Source organism: Solea senegalensis, linkage group LG11 (assembly GCF_019176455.1).
Source record: "Solea senegalensis isolate Sse05_10M linkage group LG11, IFAPA_SoseM_1, whole genome shotgun sequence".
In the NCBI taxonomy this organism is placed as follows: domain Eukaryota; kingdom Metazoa; phylum Chordata; class Actinopteri; order Pleuronectiformes; family Soleidae; genus Solea; species Solea senegalensis.
In genome coordinates this window covers 8,725,170-8,745,352 of record NC_058031.1, presented here as the reverse complement: position 1 = coordinate 8,745,352, position 20,183 = coordinate 8,725,170, and the positions used below count along the sequence as shown (strand labels likewise).

General features: G+C 40.2%; 2 protein-coding genes across 2 annotated transcripts in view; both read left to right on the top strand.

Annotated features, from left to right (window-relative positions):
* Positions 1-2,226: 2,226 nt before the first annotated feature.
* sall4 (spalt-like transcription factor 4) lies at positions 2,227-9,378 on the top strand. Its single transcript, XM_044037799.1, has 4 exons — positions 2,227-2,418; positions 4,580-7,048; positions 7,138-7,442; positions 7,551-9,378. The coding sequence occupies exons 1-4, from the start codon at positions 2,352-2,354 to the stop codon at positions 7,983-7,985; spliced, it is 3,276 nt and encodes a 1,091-aa protein (XP_043893734.1). The 5' UTR covers positions 2,227-2,351; the 3' UTR covers positions 7,986-9,378.
* Positions 9,379-9,968: 590 nt separating this feature from the next.
* The window catches only part of LOC122776959 (probable phospholipid-transporting ATPase IIA), a 29,731-nt gene continuing 19,516 nt past the window's right edge, over positions 9,969-20,183 (top strand). Inside the window, exons 1-8 of the mRNA XM_044037800.1 lie at positions 9,969-10,069; positions 10,188-10,481; positions 11,899-12,043; positions 14,385-14,498; positions 14,694-14,802; positions 15,682-15,740; positions 16,667-16,718; positions 17,657-17,751. Coding sequence (XP_043893735.1) covers positions 10,414-10,481; positions 11,899-12,043; positions 14,385-14,498; positions 14,694-14,802; positions 15,682-15,740; positions 16,667-16,718; positions 17,657-17,751 — 642 coding nt within the window. The 5' untranslated portion in view covers positions 9,969-10,069; positions 10,188-10,413. The remainder of the gene's footprint in view (positions 10,070-10,187; positions 10,482-11,898; positions 12,044-14,384; positions 14,499-14,693; positions 14,803-15,681; positions 15,741-16,666; positions 16,719-17,656; positions 17,752-20,183) is intronic.

Below are 20,183 nucleotides of genomic sequence, written 5' to 3'. Positions count from 1 at the left end.
TTTTCTAAAACCTAGAGTACAAGCTGTTTTTTAAAAAACACACTCTTTTTGTACAGTTATCGTGTGTTTCTCAGTGTGACCCCTCCTGTACTGTTTAAATATTAGAACTACTTTACTATAATCCCATCATATTTATTACAAGGATGTCCCAATAAAGTGCCTGAGGAGGAAGGCAGCTTCTCTGTAGAGCACTAACATCTTTTTATTCTATCTTCACAAAAACCTACATCAGTGCCTTCAGGCCTTGTGACACTCAGAGTGAAGACATTTCAGCAATTCCAACCATGTTTTTTTCTTCACAATAAGTAGTTTTCACAGTGTGTGTATCGCTATAGCAATATCTACAATTTACAGTTTCAGATATCTACAACGTCAGCATGACAAGTCATAATTCAAGTTCAATGGTAACTCCACATAGTCAAAACTTGCTGTTTCTTGTCTTCAACTTCTTTCTCAGCGGTTGAGTCAACATTCAGTTACAAAATGTGAACCCGTCATTTCAAAAATTCTCATTCATACCAATTCCATGCAGCAAGAAGACAGCAATGACTCCTGATGCAATTTCCCCAGAAACTGCTTTGTTGTTGTTGTCTTTCACTGCAGCATTGTGCTATGGAGGCAAGATTAAAGTAATACACTGGATAGTTTTGTGGTTGTACAGGATTATGAATCCACTAAAAGTGCATAAAAGACATATTATGAGTACATATTTTGTTTTCTAAATGTATATATTTAAGGGACCCCTTCAGTTCTCAGTGACATGTTTGAATAATGCCTGAAAAAAATGCATTTGAGAGAAACTTGGGCCCATAAAACATCTGCATTAAATGTAAAGATACTGAAATAAATGGATTTTGTAAAAGACAACAACATAAAACAGAAGAGAAAAAAAACACATTAGAAGGCACTGGATCGGCACGCTGAGTCAACACAAAAGGTCATTGTCTGTTCTTACATTTTGTCGTTGACATGCAACGATTGTCCATTTCTTCCATTTCATATATTTCAGTCACAAACCTTCACCATTCTTCTTGTGTTGGTGGCTCAGCTGTGAACGAATCTCCTTGTGATCGCCTCTTTACAGGCAGCCACAAATGCCATACATACGAACATCTCTCCAAAATTGTACAATGCCAGGACACAGTTTCTCAGAAATTTGCTTCTAGTAATCTAATCTAATATATCTAATCTGACAGTGTTAAGATGTTGTGGATTGTCGATTCACTCTCTGAGATATATGTATATAGTATATCCAATTATGACTCTACTTATTCCATTTTTATTTGAGTTTACATTTGACTTCTCTGTTGAAACAGACCCTTAATTGCAATGTTGGTTGTTTGTTTTTATTTCTTTTTGGGTTTTTTTGTTGTTGTTGTCTTTCACTGCAGCATTATGCTATGGAGGCAAGATTAAAGTGATATACTGTCTTTATAACGTAGCCATATTTTATGATTCTACATGATGCTGTTATTCCACTTGGGATCAAGAAAAACGGGGGAAGAATGTTTATCAAAGGTTGTAGTAATCTTAAATTCTTAAAATCACCAAATTAAAAACCACTACACTTGTGTAAAACGAGTAACACTACGTTGTTCCCTGTATTTGAACTTGTAACATGTTTTTTGATCAGATGAAACAAATCGAGATGCAAATCTCTTCTCCAGTGGTGACCTGGCCAAGAGGTGGTGCCTGTCTGTGCTCACCACAGATTATACTAATACTCTCTACACACAGTATGTGTAATATGAGAGGACAGATTCACTGCATTTGATTACAGGTAAATACACGACAGTGACGCAACAAGGGGATCTGTGTGCCCTCCTCCTCCTCTGAGGGGAATAATACACGTTTTATAAAATGAATCAAATAAAGTCCTTGCAGACTGCCACATAATTCAAAGTTACAGGCGTTTCACAAACAGAGTGAAGAGTTTTGAGACACCGATGAATGAATGACCAGTAGCTCGCTTGTGAGGATACATGTTGCCTTTTTCTTTCCTTTTTTTTTTTTCTTTTTTTGTCATGAACAAGGAAAGGAGCGATGAGTGAGTTGGGTGTTATTGACCCTGCCTCCATCCTGCACTCCATCCACTCGCATGGCTCCTCCCGCCCCCTCCTGCCACTCCGCGGCGCTCATCAATAGGGAGCCCATTTGAATAATGTGTGAGCACTTGGAGTGGAGCCAATCAGCTGTCAGAGCGCCGTGATAAATCGCAATGCATTATTGATAATAATAATTACGTTGACATGCGCATTTCCCACTCGAGGGGGCTAATATTCCAAGCTCAAGAATTTGTTGAAGAAGGGGAGGAAAATTGTTTGTAACTCTTTGCTCCTGATGGTTGCACCATGTCGAGGCGCAAGCAAGCCAAACCGCAGCACATCAACTCTGACGAGCCCGGCTCACTGCAGAACGGTAAGTTTTTACGCACAAGTTATGAGAGAATCGGTGGCTCGGGAAGCGTTTCCTCCACCATGCTGTGGACATTTTTAGCTGAAACACTTTTTTTTGGGGGGGGAGCTGACTTTTTACATGGTTGCTGTCGCACTTTGACCTGTTGCCGTCCTTTTGGATTAACCAGCAGTGAAACTCAGCAGCAGCAGCAACGTAGCGTCCATTAAATAATAATTTCAACACGATACAGGTGCTTCGTCAGGTTAAGCTTTTTTTTTTTCCCAAATACATCACTTTGACCTTTTTGCTTCCTACCTGCGTCATTAAAAACCCATACGCGTGTTCTGTGCTCTGTGGTTTTGTAGTGTTTAACGCTAACACATTTCTGGACTACTTGTGGCGTTCTCTTGTCGTTCTTTCTTGGTTAAATGTAGTTTTTGACGCGTAACGTGCTGGTTCTTACTTTTGGAAACACCGGAGACTTAATTTGAAAGTTGTGAGCACTGAGTTAATGCATGTTTTCCTTGTGTAACTTCTCCTCACTCGTTTAATTCAGAAAATACCTGCTGTCGTTTATCATGGAGCATCCCTTTTAATTATTTAAGTGTGTACTTGTGTTCTCTTTAAATGAATTGCCATTCTATTGTTGGATGATCCTGGTGGATGTTTCCATTAATAATTAAGCTGTGATTCATAATTTCTTTTCTCTTGAATTTCTGGATTTTGAGTTTTGAAATTGTGACAGGCTTTATTTCCTTAAAAAGGCGAAATTTTGAACAAAAGGCTCTCCCAAAACTGTATGAAATGTGACTCTGGAGTAAGCTGACCTAAAAAGCAATAAATCCCCCAGTTTAATGCATGACTGTTTCCTTTAGTACATATGTGGAGAGGTGGGGGATGGAGCCGTGGCCTTTTTGTGGAGACTGGGTGGGGGTGCGATATGGTGTTTGCCATATGTAAGTTCCAGCGTTGTCGTGGATCGACCATCCCTCACCTCTTAATAGTGAGGGAACTTGGATAATACGATTGTTTAAATACTTTGAGATCCACTTATCATTGAGTGTGGCTGTCTTGTGGAAGACGATCTTCATTCTCTTTATGAATTAGTGCCTTGAATGAATAGTCTGACCTCGTGTCATGTACTCCTGTAAAGGTGATCAGCCACAGGTCATGCGCCGTCAAGTGGTAAACTGGAGCGTTGCTTCCCTATTTAATCGACAAGTTATGATTCAATACACCTCGTTTATATTGTGTTTCTGCAGGTGTTATGTTGAGATGAACGTGAGCTGCAAATGTGGATGTGCAATGATTACCCATGGATGCCCACTGTGATGCGTTTTGCAATACTTTTTTTTTTCGTGACACTGTTTAAATGCCTCCTGGTGAGCAATTAACAAGTCCAACAAATGCAAACAGGTGGTCTACCCCCTTTCTCTGAGGCATTAGCATTTAACAATACACCCAGTTGTGAAATGGCCTCTTGGTTAGGAGATGAAATAAAATGCATAAATTGAGCACTTAACACGCTTTCACAGGCTGTGAAAATACTTGGTTGCAATCAACCTTAGACTACCCCCTTTTTTTCCTGTTCTTCGTGTTTGCATGGTTAACTTAGTTTTGGGTTTCTTCTGTGAGACACATTTGTAGGCAAAAAGTTTATAGATATGTATTTTTGCATGTTGAGAAAACACAACCTTTTAAATTGATTTTGGTCACTAGCACTACACCGCTTGTGCAGCTGGAAAGTTGGATCTGATATTTTAGAAAGTGGTTGGGTGCGGAAACTCAATAATTGAATGACCAGTGGCTCTTTGTCTTTATGGACATTGTTTTGGGAGATGTAAAAGGGGGCTGGTTGCCCTCTGGTGGCCACTGGGCACATGGATAGACTGGAGCAGGCCAGTAGGTGATCAAAAGAGTGATACATGACATGATGTCATAAAATAAATGCAACAATAAAATCAAGCCTTAAATAATAAAAAAATCTGCTCTTTGCAAATATTCAACTGAGTCTTCTATTTAATACTAGTTTCCTTCATTATGAGTAATGTAATTATGTGATGTGCTTGTTTTGTTTTGTTTTTTAAATGTACCAATTTGTTTAACTTGCACTATCTTGGTCAAATGCTGTCTGAATGTGTGTAAAGTATTTTATTTAAATTCTACTATCCTCTCGTTTTAGGGAATCTTCAAGATGATCAAGCTGAGGAGATTGGAAATGAAGTGAAAAGGTTCAGAATGGATGAGACCAAGGTCTGCAACAAGTGTTGTGCTGAATTCTTTGATGAAGCAGAATTTGTTGAGCATGAGAAAAATTGCACTAAAAGTCAGCAAGTGGTCATCATGAAAGACGGCGATGGCAATGAAGTGCCTGAGGAATATTCACAAGGTTCCCCCGACGGCGACGGCCTTACCAGTGACCATGATGAGAGCCAGTCCAGTAGTCATTCACTATCAAATGTTAATGCAGACCATCTGGAAAGAACAGAGGAAGAGTCGAGCATGAATGCAGATGACTCGGGTCAACTGGATTATGCAGAGATGTCTGCCAGCCCCGAGATGAATTTCCACCCATCGCCCAAAGTGCAAGATTCAAATGTCACTCTTGAGACCATGGCAGACACTAAAGTTGCTGTCTCCCAACATCCTTCGAGTAATACGTCTCTGACCTCACAGGATGCCATTCAAGCCATCCCAATGATTTTGGAACAGTTGGTGTGTCTCCAGCAACAGCAGTTACAACAAATCCAGCTCACGGAACAGATTCGAATTCAAGTGGCTATGATGACCCCACATGGTCTCCACTCATCTGTTGGGGCAGTAGTGGACCCCCTAAAAGCCCTTGGTGCACATCTTTCTCAACAGCTTTCTGCTGCAGCAGCTCTAATAGGAAAAAGAACCGGCAGTCAGAACCTTGCTATGGAGACACTAAAGCAAGGTAAACTACCTCTGCCCACTGTCATCCCCACCTCTCTACCTGGAGGACTGGGTTCAATGACTTCTAAATCAGACATTTTGAAGGGCATTCCCGATCTGGCCAGCCGTTTACCAGCATTGTTGCCTCCGTCCGAGAGTGGCATGGGATTCCCTAGCACCTTCAATGGTATCCAAGCAGGGATGGAGTCCTCCAAAAAAGTGAAGACAAAGATACTGAACATCCAACCAGAATCCAAGAATGGTGATTCAGTATACAAGCACAAATGTAAGTACTGTGGTAAGACCTTTGGTAACGACAGTGCTCTTCAGATTCACCTGCGCTCTCACACGGGAGAGAGGCCCTTTAAGTGTAATATTTGTGGAAACCGCTTCACAACAAAAGGCAACCTCAAAGTGCATTTCCAGCGGCATAAAGACAAGTATCCAACCATTGGCATGAACCCCCACCCTGTGCCAGAGCACCTTGACAATATTCCCACTAGCAGCGGCATTCCATTTGGCATGTCTGTACCACTGGATGAGTCAAACATGACTGACACCAAGCCCATAATAGGCCATCCTGCTCCAGGGTTCCACCCATCGGTCGTACCAGGTTTCAAGACTACCTTTGACAGCTTTGCAGGGGATCCATTCTCACAGAGGCCCTCCCCATCAACAAGTGATGGCTCTCAGTCTGTTTCTTCCCATGTCTTTGGCCAAGAGAAGGCACTGGATCCAAATCAGAAGGATGCCAAAGAACTGCTTGGAGTGCTGCATCATATGAATGGTAATGGTCTCCCAGGAGAACAAAGCTCTGGAACAGCCAAACTTCAGCAGATGGTGGATGGGCTGGAAAAGAGGACCAGTGACCCCAATGAGTGTGTAATATGCCATAGGGTACTCAGTTGCCAGAGCTCACTCAAGATGCATTACCGTACACACACTGGCGAGAGGCCCTACAAGTGCAAAATCTGTGGCCGTGCTTTCTCCACCAAGGGTAACCTCAAAGCTCATTATGGAGTGCACAGGGCTAACACTCCTCTAAAGATGCAGCACTCATGTCCCATCTGCCAGAAGAAATTCACCAATGCTGTGGTTCTCCAACAACACATTCGCATGCACATGGGCGGCCAGATCCCCAACACCCCCATGCCAGAAAACCACTTTGAGGCAGCAGAAACAATTGAACCATCTCTTCCTGGGGAGAAGCCCATGGATATCAATGGCTTTGACGAAAGCATGGAGAACCATGAGACGGAGCTGAACTCTCAGCAGCCAAACGATAGCTTAGATTCCCTCCCATCTGCATCTGAGGAACAACCACAGAATCACTCTGCCCCCATTACATTTTCCAGTCTAGAAGTCTTGAAGAACCTCACCTCTGCCCTTGCACTGAAACGTCAGACTAGCACGGCATCGGAGAGTGAGGGAACACCCAAAGAATCCCCATCAGCTACAAGAGAGCAGGAATATCAGAATGGTCGCAGTCCTGCTATTTCTGACTCGGCCACATCTTTTCATTCATCCTCCCCTGTAAACATCATGAGCAGCAGCAAGTCCCCCGAGTCACCTGCTGATGAATTTACTTACAGTGGGCAGATACCAGAGTCTGATGAAGGAATTCAGGAGGGCACAGAGTCAAGTGGAGCCCTTGACCTCACAGCAGCCAGTAACATTACCCCCAAAGCCATCAAGGAAGAACCAGGCTTGCAGGCATTCACAAATGGAGACTATGGTGAGTTTGTTTGACAAATGTTAGTAATGCAAATGATAGGCTGTTGTATTAAATGCATAGATCTAATTACCCTCTTCTTGTATCAACAGTTCCCAGTAACATGTCCTTCATGAGGATACCATCAAGTCTGGCCAGTTTGGAGATGAAGATTCCTTCAGATAATCCTTTGGGCCCCAATGGTTTGTTCAGTTCCCACATGCCTCAGGGAACAGCCATGCCCTCTTCAATCTCCGCTGCACCACGTCGATCGACCAAACAGCATATGTGTAATGCTTGTGGCAAGAACTTCTCATCAGCCAGTGCCTTACAGATCCATGAGCGCACTCATACAGGGGAGAAGCCTTTTGCCTGCAACATCTGTGGCAGGGCTTTCACCACCAAGGGGAATCTAAAAGTAAGCTTCTACTGTTACAGAGTTTTTAATATTTTTCAATTTTAATTGTGGAATTATTGTTATTTTTTTTTAATGGAGTTGTAGTTGACTGGTTGTCTTGTTTTTCAGGTGCACATTGGAACTCACATGTGGAACAACTCGTCACGCCGTGGTCAGCGTCTGTCTCTGGATAATCCCATGGCACTGATGGCAATGAGTGCCGAGGCTAAGAGGTTGCCAGAAATGATGCAGGTACCCAAAGAACTGGGTCCTCAACCAATGAGCTTTGATCCATCTATGTGGAACCAGTATGCTGCTGCATTCACTGGTGGCCTTACCATGAAGACCAATGAAATATCAGTCATTCAGGGTGGTGGCATCCCACTCCCTGGGAGCCCTGCCGGTGGGCCTCTTATTGGATCCACTGGAGGTCTCATGAAAATGGATGGGTCCCACTCTGGTTTGCCTGCCACAGTGGCCGAAATTGAAAAGAACAGCTCTGATAGTGTGCCAAAATCACAGTTCCCACATTTCATGGAGGAGGGTAAAATTGCAGTAAATTAGGTTTTGTTTTGTTTTTTTAGCCATCTGCCAATTTATTACCTGAACTCAGTTTTTGAATGTCTCCTTTTTGAGTAAGGTACAATCAATTTTCAGAGAAACCTTGTAGAATTCTCCTTGGATTGGTTGAATTTTCCCAGAAAGTTCATTGCAGCTCTCTTCTGATCTAAACGAGTCGAGTGTTATTTTAGTTGAACTTGATATAACTACTGTAGTTGTATTTTATTTTACATAAATATATATATGCGGGTATTCTGTTTTCCTGTGACTTTTGTTTGATGTCGATCCAGAAGTTTGAATGTATAACATACTTGACATACTTGAAACTGCTTCAATTCAGACGTCTCCTTGAAACCGAAGGATTGTGACTTTCATAGGATACGTTTCAGGGCGTGAAACAGTGTCCCAGTGTTCAGAATTAATGGTGTCCTTAACCATATGTGTCTAATGACTACTTTCCCTCCTGTTGTGTCATAGGTTTTATAACATTGTACATTTTTGTAATGGTAGATGTCTTATTTTGAAGGGGCTTTTGATTGTCAATGAAAGAGTCAAAACAGTTGTTGCATCGACACAGTTATGACTCAAACTCTTTTGCCAAGTGCCTAATCTGAACTTTACTTGTTGTATTTCACTGCACCATTAGATTGTGAGGACTCTGGAGTGATAAAGTAATGTAGTATAGCATAGCGTAGCGTAGCTTGGCATGCATGTCACATTTCGGTTTTCTAAAAGTAATTTTTTGACCGACATATTCCTCCTGTAAATCTGCCGAGTCAATTAAGATGGCTGACCTCTAAAGGCTGTTACATGCTCAATGTTCTCATGCCTGCACTTTATTCGGGTTTAAGTTTGATTTACTTTTTAAGTTTCATGTCAGTCTCACTGCTTTGTTGTGATGGCTAAATGAGGAGAGGGCAAATCAACAATTTTGTCCCCTTTTCCTCCCTGTCAGTTTGTATTTGACACCATCAACTTGTAGCATCATTTATTTATTTATAAAACCCCAAATGCTTGAGTTTAGGGGGCGAGTTCTACCTCGCTTAGATTTTTATTATCCTCTCTGCCCCCTTACTCTCAGTGCATGTCCCTGTATATTTTTCGATACATTCGTGATCATATGATAACTTTTTTTATTCTCAGCCTGCTGAGTTTAACGGTAATGAATGTATCACTGGACACTTTACACAACTCGAAAGGTCAGAGTACTTTGTTGGGCCCCTGTTGTACATTCCTTGTTGATATGCATTTGCCAAATTGTGCCTTTCTTCAGCAAAACCTGTCAAAACTGCTTTTCACATTGTCTCTACAATTCATCTGAGGTTTAGCCAATGCGGCCTGTTTACAATGTAAATGTTTTTTTGTTTTTCCAAATGTTTCCCTCACCTAAATGTTTGCTGATTTTTGAAAAATAAAATCAGGGTGACTTTTTCCAATATTTTTTTTGTCATTACTCAGCGCAGACATTGCATACTACACGTACATGAGTTTCTCTCCTAGCACAGACGGTTTCTAAAGAATCCTGTTATGTTACTGTCCGATAAATATATAGTCCTGTTTTTTATACTTATTTACTCCTTGTTTTGTTCTCATGATCTACTAGTGGCATTTGATACATTGTTTATTAGGAACATAATAAAAAAAAATGCATTCACAACTTATTAAGGCTCTAATTGTGTGTTCGGAATTAATCTGCTTTGCTGGCCCAAAATTAAGTTACAGCTCATGTAACTCAGTATAATGGTTACATTTTTAAGACAATATTGCTCAGAGGTGTTTACTTCTGTCATTGATAAGCATACATATTACACCTGTTTACAGTTGATATATGCAATAAAGTTGGCAAAGCTAAAACAGACAATGAAAATGATCTTTCGCCACAGTTTCAACATAGTATGTTGCAAACAACATACCCTGTGTCTGTTTCAAAATAAAAGTCTAGCTTTTTAGTATGGGTTTTTTTCTACGAGACTTATTGTGAAATATTTGCAGCTTCATGTAGAGTCCTGGCATTTAGAAAGAACATTCTTCTTCGTGTGGGATTTCACGCTCCTGTCATCTTGTTTCAAAGGGTGTAAATGACTAAGGTAAATGTCTTGTATGCTAAAAACCTACTTGGCCGTAAAACATGTTTTATGCAGCCTACCAAGCAATGTGATAATGAAGACTTATTTATTCTCTTGAGCAAATGTCAATCTTCAACAGGTCAGTGACTCATGTAGGAAACGTTGACTTGGTGCAGCACTAGCTCAGCTCTGGTGCAGCTCTGGTGCAGCTGTGGTGGTGTCTCTGTGCTAACTGACGAGCGAGCCGTCCTGAGGGAGAGTGAGTGACAGCTGGGGAAGCCTCCGCCCAGAGAGCCGCCGCCGCCGCCACTGCGCGTCTATCCGGCTGCTACATCTCCCTCTCCTCGCTGCTGAAGGCTGCAGGAATGCCCGACAACATCCCTCTACAACCCGTGAGACGACCGAAAAGACACGACAGTAAAAACAGACATGGGTAAGGGCGTTACACAGCACAGGCATGTCAACAGCGGCTGTTTTTAATTGTGTCGGCGTTCGCTGGTGTCAGTGTAGCCGTGGAATTGTTTACGGGCGCGCGGCGACATTGTTTCACAAAGCGGTGGCGACGTCCAGGGTGAAATTGCAGCAGTTGGCGGAGGAAACGACAGCTAGCATAGACGCACATATGCCGCTAACATAGCGACGGAGGCTACATTCATTGTAGCTTTGTAGCAGCTAGCTAATGCTATAGGAGACATCCTTGTTCCGGGGTGCAGTTGGAGCAAGTGCATTACACGCCCATGTCAATATTTGCACGGTTCTCTGGAGCGCAGTCTGAGAACAACACAGCGCTGAAACACGCAGAGCATGTTATCCTCGTTTCACATGTAAACATAACGTTTACGTTTCGGTTGGTCACGTTTGAGAGGAAAGAGGCAGGCGTGATGTTGCATTATTATTGCCTTCTCCTGGATACAGTCACCCATTGTTTCTTGTAAATTTGACACCCACGTGAAAGGACAGGCCTCAAATGATGACAGTGATGGTGATGATGAAGACGAGGGCTGACATGCAGGTGTCACCCCCTTTAATAAACACACTGCGCACAGTTAGAGGAGAGAATGTGTTATATTGCAGTGGAATGAGTCAGTGGTTGCCCATTGTATTTATAAGAGGTGGGAATCACTCTGCGATACATGGTCCACGATACCAATAACATCACGATACAACAATTCTGTGATTATCAATATAGCGATACATCATGATATCTGTCTAAGTGAAGGAAACAAAACATCCCATGAAAAGGGAAAAGTGAAGGATTTCTCTATTTATTCACAGCATAGAGAACAAAGTGCATTAAGTTTCCCTCATTAATTTGAGCAGCGTTGCTGCAAGGAGACATGTAGTAGTAACCCTAAGGAGTAAAATTGGCAAGGACTCTTCAAATGTTCAAATTTGCCCTGGTGTATCGATTATCATATTACATAGACAATTTATCACTGAATCAATATTTTGACACACCCATTGTATTTATTACAAATATGGGTAATCATTTTAAATATGTTATTCATATGAAAATTAGATATGAGATAATTATGTAAAAATAACATTCCTTCTGATGCTGATGAATGTTTTGCTTTGGTGGAGTGAAAGGAGTTGCCACCTTTCTTTTCGGATGAGGTTAATATTTACTTTGTTTGGCATAATCTCAACTCTATGGCCATAGTTCCTTGAATTTTGTTTGGGATTATTGTTGCAATAAGCAAAACATTAACAAGAAGACTCAAACCTGACTTAACACACTTGAGAATGCATTTTAAGATGGTCTAAAGTTGTTTAAAATTGACAAATATTGAACTAAATGGTGTGAATGTTTGTGAAATGATTTAATCCTTCCTGCCTTTTCCGCTCAGGTGCTGCCCGTGGTCAAGATGCTGTGGCATGGGGGACTTGCGTCCCCGTACCGTGTGGCTTGGCCACCCAGAAAAGAGGGATCAGAGGTACCCCAGGAATGTCATTAACAACCAGAAGTACAACTTTTTCACCTTCCTGCCTGCGGTAAGTGTCAGCCAAAGGTCAATTCACTACCTTCCCGCTCTTCAATTCTTTAAAACCACCCACCGTTTTGAGCCTGGCCTTGATTCATTGTATCTTGTTGGACACTTTTTCTGTCATTTATAATATTAGGAGTATCATCGAGTGCTGTATTGTACATACAACCTATTATTATTTTACTTCTGAAAAATACTCTTTGGATCACTGAGCCCAAAGTGATTACACATATTGTGAAACAAACAGCTCAAAACTGAAAAGAGAACGATGGCTCCATTATTAATTATTAACATTAAGATTTCTGAAGAGTATTTATTCAACTAATTGTTTAGAAGTAGGCACTGTATGTCTTAAATACAATTTTCATAATTATGTTTTTAATAGTGTACAATTGCATGAAATTAAGAATAACTGTGTTCACCTGCACGTTCACCACATTGCACATTTCGACAATGACCGAGGACAAACCTAACACAACGGACTTTGCTGAAGGATCTTCTACAACCTTGGAAGGGGAAGGTGACATATTGGGTGTTCAGTTGGCTGGAAGTTTCTACCTCATTAATAGATGCAAATGAAATCATACACACTACACCCTCTTTATTGTTTAATAGTAGAATACTGTTGTTTACTTTTGATTACAAATAGTCTCATCCCAACTTTATACACATAAGCGTGCGGCTGATGGGTGGGGATGAGAGTTGAGAACTGGTTACAGTTTAGATCGGGTTCAACCTGACAGTTGCAAGTCTCCTCAGCTCCTCAGTTGTTTTGCACGATGGTGGCACATAGCAAAACAATGTCGTCATACTCACATACTGTTGCAACTAACTTGCAGCAAGAGGAAATCATAGCAAAGGAGTAAAGGAAACGTAACACTGTAACCATATTAGATGAAGAAATATGATAAGAAACGTATTTGTTGTATTATTGTAAATTAAAACATTCTCATTTCATACGTTGTAGATGAGGATAGAAGGTCGGATGCCACAGCTAGCGCACAGCATCCACATATGAGGCTCAAAGCCTGTGCCTCGTTTTTCTTTTTCATGCAGAGGAATTGTTATACTGATATACTGAATAAGCTTGGTTTGTGAATCAAATGTTTCTTCATATAATGGTATATCTCGTGTTATGTTGAAATTAGGGCTGAACAATTAATTATTTGTGGCATCATACACTTAGCAGCATATGTGTTATGTAGGTGTGTAGAGACGCTTCATGGATGTTGTGAAGGAGGACATGAGGACACTTGGTCTAACAGAGAAGTGCATGAGGGATAGGCAGAGGATTTGCTGTTGCGACCCCTGAAGGGGAGAGGCCAATTGAGGACCAAGTTTTGTAGGTTTCATAGTGTCAAATGTTTTTCAAAATGGTAAATCATTTCTTTTCTTTCATTTTCCATAGAATATAGAGTAGTTAATATTTTGATGGTATGTCATGTGGTACTGCTCCATCACATGTTAAATCTTAATCCAGAAATTCAACTTGATTTTAGACAATCATTGCAATATCTGTCACGCTTAACCCAAATTGCTCAATTCTGGTTGAAATGGTATCAAGCAAACTGCCACACAACCTTGCAGCGCCATAGTAGGATAATGATAAGCGCACGCAAGTGACAGAAGTGACAAGGTTTCTTGCACCGATACAAAGCTGTGTGTTTTTTGACTCCATGTACTTGCCTGGCATGATTTACATATGCATTTGTTTTCCAGGCATTTGGTTGTCATAACATCTTCATTTTGTGTATGAAGCCAGATATTGAAAGTAGCTTGAATTTGTTTGGAAAGCAAAAGACAAGTGCAACACCTATTTGCATTGCAAACAATTGTTGCGCTTTTAATTTTTTCGTTGGTTCTTCTCTATAATACATATTGTAATATTTCTATTTCTGTTTGTGTTTTTTTTTTTTTTGGAAATGAGAGTAACAGTGTTATCTTACACACTGGTGGTAATGAAATGGAGTAAAGTTGTTACACGCGCGTTGTACGTAAGAATGACAATGGTTGGGAAGGTTTTTGGGCTACATTTGGTTTAAATTATCTTTCATTTGACTATGACTATGAGAGTAGATTTACCTCTTTTGTATTTCAGGTTGTGTAAGGCCAGTGTAGACAATCATTTTAAGTAAATGACAGCATTTTTATGTCAGTTTGATTTATTATTATTATTATTATTATTATTATTGTTAATAATAATAATAATAATAATAATAATAATAATAATAATAATAATATTCCTATTTGTTGTTTCACATTTAACCGTTCAGTGCATAAAACAGAAAACAATAACAATCCGTTGTCAGATAAATTAATATGCATGTACATTTGATTTCTGTTCACAGGTGCTGTACAATGAGTACAAGTACTTCTTCAACTTGTACTTTTTGCTTTTGGCCTGCTCTCAGTTTATTGAAGAGCTACGTTTGGGTGCCCTCTACACCTACTGGGTCCCATTGGTATGTGGCACATTACAAACCTTTGTTCCTCTTAATTTTACACACTTAAACTGTGCTGAATACATGTTAACTTGGATGGGTTTTTGAAAGTATTTCAAACACACACACAGTTGCCGCAGCACTCATGTTCATGTAATTGTTTTGTTGTCACATTTAAAACGGTTTCACTCCCCCTCCCCCTCCCCCCCCCTCCAGGGCATTGTTTTGATTGTCACCATCATGAGAGAGGCAGTCGAAGAAATAAGATGCTATCTTCGAGACAAAGAGGTGAACTCTCAGATTTACAGCAAGCTGTCGACAAGAGGTACGGATTAGGAGCATTTGGCGACAGCGGTTTGGTTTTGTCTGTGTTGATATCTGAACCATGTTGCTTATTTCTCAGCATCAACGTCTATTAACTGTAGGAGGTTGGTCCTAATAAAACTTATTGGGGCAGGGGGGAAATGGAAGGTAATTCAAAGCAGAGATGTAAAACGTGTACATAAGAGACCTTGGTATAAAGTGCTACCAGCAATAAAAAGCAGGAGACCTCTTGTGGTTTCCATCACTCTGTCCCTTTGATGTGGCAGCTTGTTCTACTCATAAACACAATGACTGGTTGCCGCCATGATAGCAGCCCCGGTGCATATTTTAGGGTTTATAGAAGTCAAAGCCTCTTCTTTTAGATCCATGCCTCAGTTTGTTTTTGAAACCTGCTGTACAGATTATTCTGATCTTAATTTTTGTAAAGACGCTCATCGGAGTTTATTGGACTAACCGAGCCAAGAACTTCTGTGAAGCCCCACAAACCCTAATCCTCAGCAATATTAATGTGCTTTAATGTCTTACATATGCATAGCCCAGAGGTCACGGAAGAGGTCAAGGGTCGGTGATCTCTTCCAAACAATTTTGCCTGTTCATTCTGAATGGAATGAGGGAGAAGGCTCAACTCCCCTTGCATTCTTTCAAATCTGCATGGAAAATGACTTTCCCAAACTGACTGGTGAGGAATGTTCACCAAGAGAAGACATTGGTGCTCGATTTTAACTATGAAATTTGATTGAAAGAAATGTGTTTAAACTTCCTTCATACTTAGAAAAAGAAGATATGTTTTTGATTGACACATTTTAATGTCTGTTATATTTTAAATATATTTAACCCACATTAAAAACTTAATTAACTAAACTTTGTCTCTGTTTTTTAGGCACAGTCAAGGTCAAAAGCAGCGGTATTCAAGTCGGGGATCTTATAATTGTGGAAAAGGTTTGTTGAAGCTTGTTTCATCCACATCTGTGAATAGTTTTGCTTTTTAGGACTGTCAAGTTCCCGTTTTATATGAGAGCGAGTAATGAGGGAGCTGTTAATCTTTTGTCCTCTAGTCCTCCACCTCGACTGAGGTGAAAGGAGTTAGTAAAGATTTTGTAATCTTGTGATCAATGCTGAGCTCCAGCCTGTCAACCTCAATGCATACACAGCAGACAAGAACCTAAAATGCCTTAAATTATATCTAAGACACAAATTCAATTAAGTACTGTTTATTGATGTCGTTTTGTTTTTACGTTGTACGCACATTTATTGTTTGTAGTTGCTTCAAATATATTGTGCTTCTCTTGTTGTGGGCAGAGTGGATTCTCTGAGGTCTTTGTACATGAAATATGAGAAGTCAGTCTTGTCTTCAGTTTCCAACTGAGGGCTTCTTTCTAAATCACTCATTTCAGTGCAGCTGAAAGAAAGGTCACACATGTTGTCCTACACTTTTCACTAATATGACTGAGTGATTCAGAGTTATGCGGGTGGAAATTTAGTGAGACATTTCAGCAGACGTGAAACCAGTAGCTGTCTTTGAAAATCTTTGGCATTTTTTTTAAATTAACTTTGCATCGTAAATAGTTATAACATATCTTTATTAGACTATGGACTACTCAGCAGTAATCCATAAACTGTTTGGCGACTTTGTCTAGTGGAGGGACCAGTTTGGGCAGAGTGTAAAACTTGGTCAGGGTCCCATTCAGGCCATGACATGATGATTTGTGCTCGAGGGCTTATTTTTTTTCACTGTGTGGCTGTTAGTAATGTTTTACATGAAGTGTAAAAATGTCTTAACTTCACTACAGTTTAAGGGAGCAGGAGGGAAAAGAAGCAGGAAATGGTGTTGAAGTCATGTTTTTCCTCTCTGCCTTTCTTTGTAGAACCAGCGTGTTCCTGCTGACATGATCTTTTTAAGGACCTCTGAAAGAAATGGTAAACATCTGCTGGTCATTCATCCAGATCTCCACAACAGACTGACTGACTGACGGACTGACTGGGGAAACGACTTGTTTAAAAATGAGCTGAGGTGCAGGGATTAGCCCTGAGTCAGGACAGGAAGTCCTACAATGTCTAAATTGTAATTGGGTCCAGTGCTAAAATATCATTCAGCATGTGGTCGGTGTGGCGGAGAATTGCTCCTGCATATAATGCCAAGATGACCACTGTCTGCCCTCCGTCTTCGTCAGTGACTAATTTTGTCTTTCAAATGAGAAGGAAATAAATGAAAATAAAATGGAGGCACTCCCAAGAATCAAATGCAAAATAAGAAAAGGAGACATGAGCAGTGAATGCTTCATCTGAGTAGTCAAATAAGGATTAGGGCAAGATTTGTAAATGATGTAAGCTGCTCTAAAGCATAACATATCAAGACTCTTATTACAGGAACATGTTTTATTTTCAGCTTTCAGAGGACTCTGTTAGAAGAGCTAGATGCATGTTTTTGTTGCACCTTCCTGTTGGGGGAAGAAAAACAACAGCTTTGTTTTACTGGAAATAGTGCTTGGTTATCTCTCTTCCATGTGGAGGCCATTAGGTCAATTATGAAGAGCCTAGGCCAGGATTGGGAGTTTGGGCAGGATGACGCATGCAGCCCAATGGGGGGATGGGCTTTGGTGAATGCCTCCACTTCTACTCCAGCTGGATTCCCAAAATAAAGTCTAGTAAAATCTCTTAGAAGTTGCAGTTAATTTGTAACCAACAAAAAATGGTTTTGTTGCCCCATTTTATCCACACATTTATTTAGAAAATACATTGGAACAATTACAGTCAGATACCAGCAGCAGCTTTCAGTATGTTTTGAAATAAGAATACCATCACCCAGATTAAAGATGATGGTGTTCCCAGTTTGTTGAAGCTCTTCTCTGTTACAGGCTCCTGTTTCCTGCGGACTGACCAACTGGACGGAGAGACGGACTGGAAACTACGCCTCCCAGTGGCCTGCACGCAGAGACTGCCGACTGCTGCCGTGAGTCCTAAAATAAACATGGAGAGGCAGTGAGGAGAAAATTGCGTGTTGCAACACTGCATTTTTTTGACATTGCTGTGCAGTAGAGACTCATGTATTCAGGTGTAATTACTAACCAGCCCACTGGTCTAATAGAAGCATGTCTTTCATGAGGACAAGGTGGTTGTTAAAGTAGAGTGCAGGATGAGCTCAGACCTGTACTGTCAGAAGAGTTCTTCAGGTTGGGTTTTTAAAGGAAAATATTCTTGTTTTATTATTTTTATTACAGTTATTCTCTTGAAATAATTGAAAAAGATAATTCAGTTTGCACCATCAGACAGTAGGTTGTAGTATAATGCATATAAGATGGCGTTTTTGTTTGTTTAATTATGTTATGTTATATTGACGATACATAGTGGCGGCTTGGCTGTTTTTGATTTTAAAGAAAATGCTGAACTGATGCAGTATATTTATCTAAAGTTGTAAAACCAATCAACCCTAACCCTTTTTTGTTTGTTCACCAACTCCACCAAAACATAATCATTTTTGAGAGACACACAGATTTTTGTTCTTTTATACAGCCTTAACAAAGTGTTTCCCTGAACCTTAAATAATAATAACCACAATTCTAATCTTAGCCCATAACTTAACCAGCTCCCCAGAGATGAGCTTGTGCCTCATTAGGACCAGCTTCTGGTCCCCATGTGGACTGCTGGTCCTGACAAGGTCAGTGTTTATGCTAGAAAAGGTCCCAAAGACAAGTGCACACACACACACACAAACATGTTTTTGTGTCTTAGTGAGAACACATCATAGATGTAATGCGTTCCCTCGCCCCTTACCCTAACCTTAGCCATCACAACTGAGTAAACCTAACTCTAACCCCAAAACCAGGTCTTACTCCTAAAAACAGCCCTTTAAAAAAGTGTTTACACACACACACACACGTCTACGGTGAGAACAGTACCTGCTTGTGTCCTCGCTAGCACATTGTGTAATAGTGTGATATCCACCATATTTGTCAAACAAATAAGGAACATTTATTGTTTCTGTGTCTCATAGTCGTTTGTCTACAAATTGTAGCCTCAAGCAGAAGCTCTTTGTGTATAGTGCATAACCATAGAGCAAACACTGCTGTTATACTGCCTGTAAATGTTAATATAAAGCTTGAGGCTGGTGTTAAAAGAAACCTCTACATGAGAGGCTTGATATTTACTAAAATTATAATATTGGCTCTTACATTGTTACAACAACTCTCTGATTAAGCAGTACATTGTAAGAAAAGCTGTTGTACTTGTTTTCTAATTCACTTTAGAGAGATAAAAATAAAGAATACAATTTGAAAGATAAGAATCAACAGATCAATCTAAACTAGTGATACTTTTACACTTTAACACTTTTCACACTTGTGCTGCATGTTTTGCCACCCCTGCTCGCTGAGCCCACTGCTTTTGGGGAATAAACAAAATATGCCTCAGGTTTCCGGTGAAAGAAAATTGAAAATAACTGCCATACAAACAAGTTGAGGAGTATTTTTGTTTGAATGTCTCATAGCAGTTTGTCACCTCAAGCAGAAGTTCTCAATGTAAAACCATAGAGCAAACACTGCTGCTAAACAAACTAAATGATAATAAAAGCCTTGCAGTCCATGTCTTACTCATAAACTGATTAATTTGCCTCGGTGCTAAAAATCGATTCTGACTTCTAAAATGAAAATATTGGCTGTGTTGTTGTCTGCGACTGTGTATATGAGAATATTTGTTTTTGACTATTGGAGAACACACTTTGAAGATGTCAATGTGTGTGTGAGAGAAATGCACGACCTGAAGGAGCTTTAGGTTTTAACAAAGAATCCTAATCTTTTGAACTGAATTTATAAAAACAACTTCACTGAGCCGTCTCTCCTTGCTGTTGAATAATTGAGTTAATGCTGAGTTAATCATGTCTCTTAAACCAAGCAGATATCTAACTAGATGGTGTGCATGAGTGTGCATCTATGTGAGTCACGTTATCTCATATGTGACCTGCTTTCTTTGTGATTATTTTGCATGTTAACATAACCAAATCACAGCACATTATGATTACATCAGTGTTGTATTGTGTTAAATTATGTAGTGTGTAACAATAATTGAGTAAGAATTAAGCAAACGGATAAAGGACTGGAACTGGTTGACACGAGAGTGAATGCAAATATGATGTGCTGACATCTATAACATGCTTTGCATATTGTTGTTTCACAACCGTTCTCGACTGCGTCCACAATTTTGCTTGTTGTCCCGTACGCGGTCCAACCATATAGGCGGTTTTCACCTCATCTTGTTTGAGAGTAAACTCAGCCTCAGGATTTATATGATAATACCAATAAGTAGCTGCTATGTTTGTCAACCAAGTTAAGGAATATTTATTGTTCTACTGTCTCGTAGCACTTTGTCTGCTAATTACTGCCCCAGGCA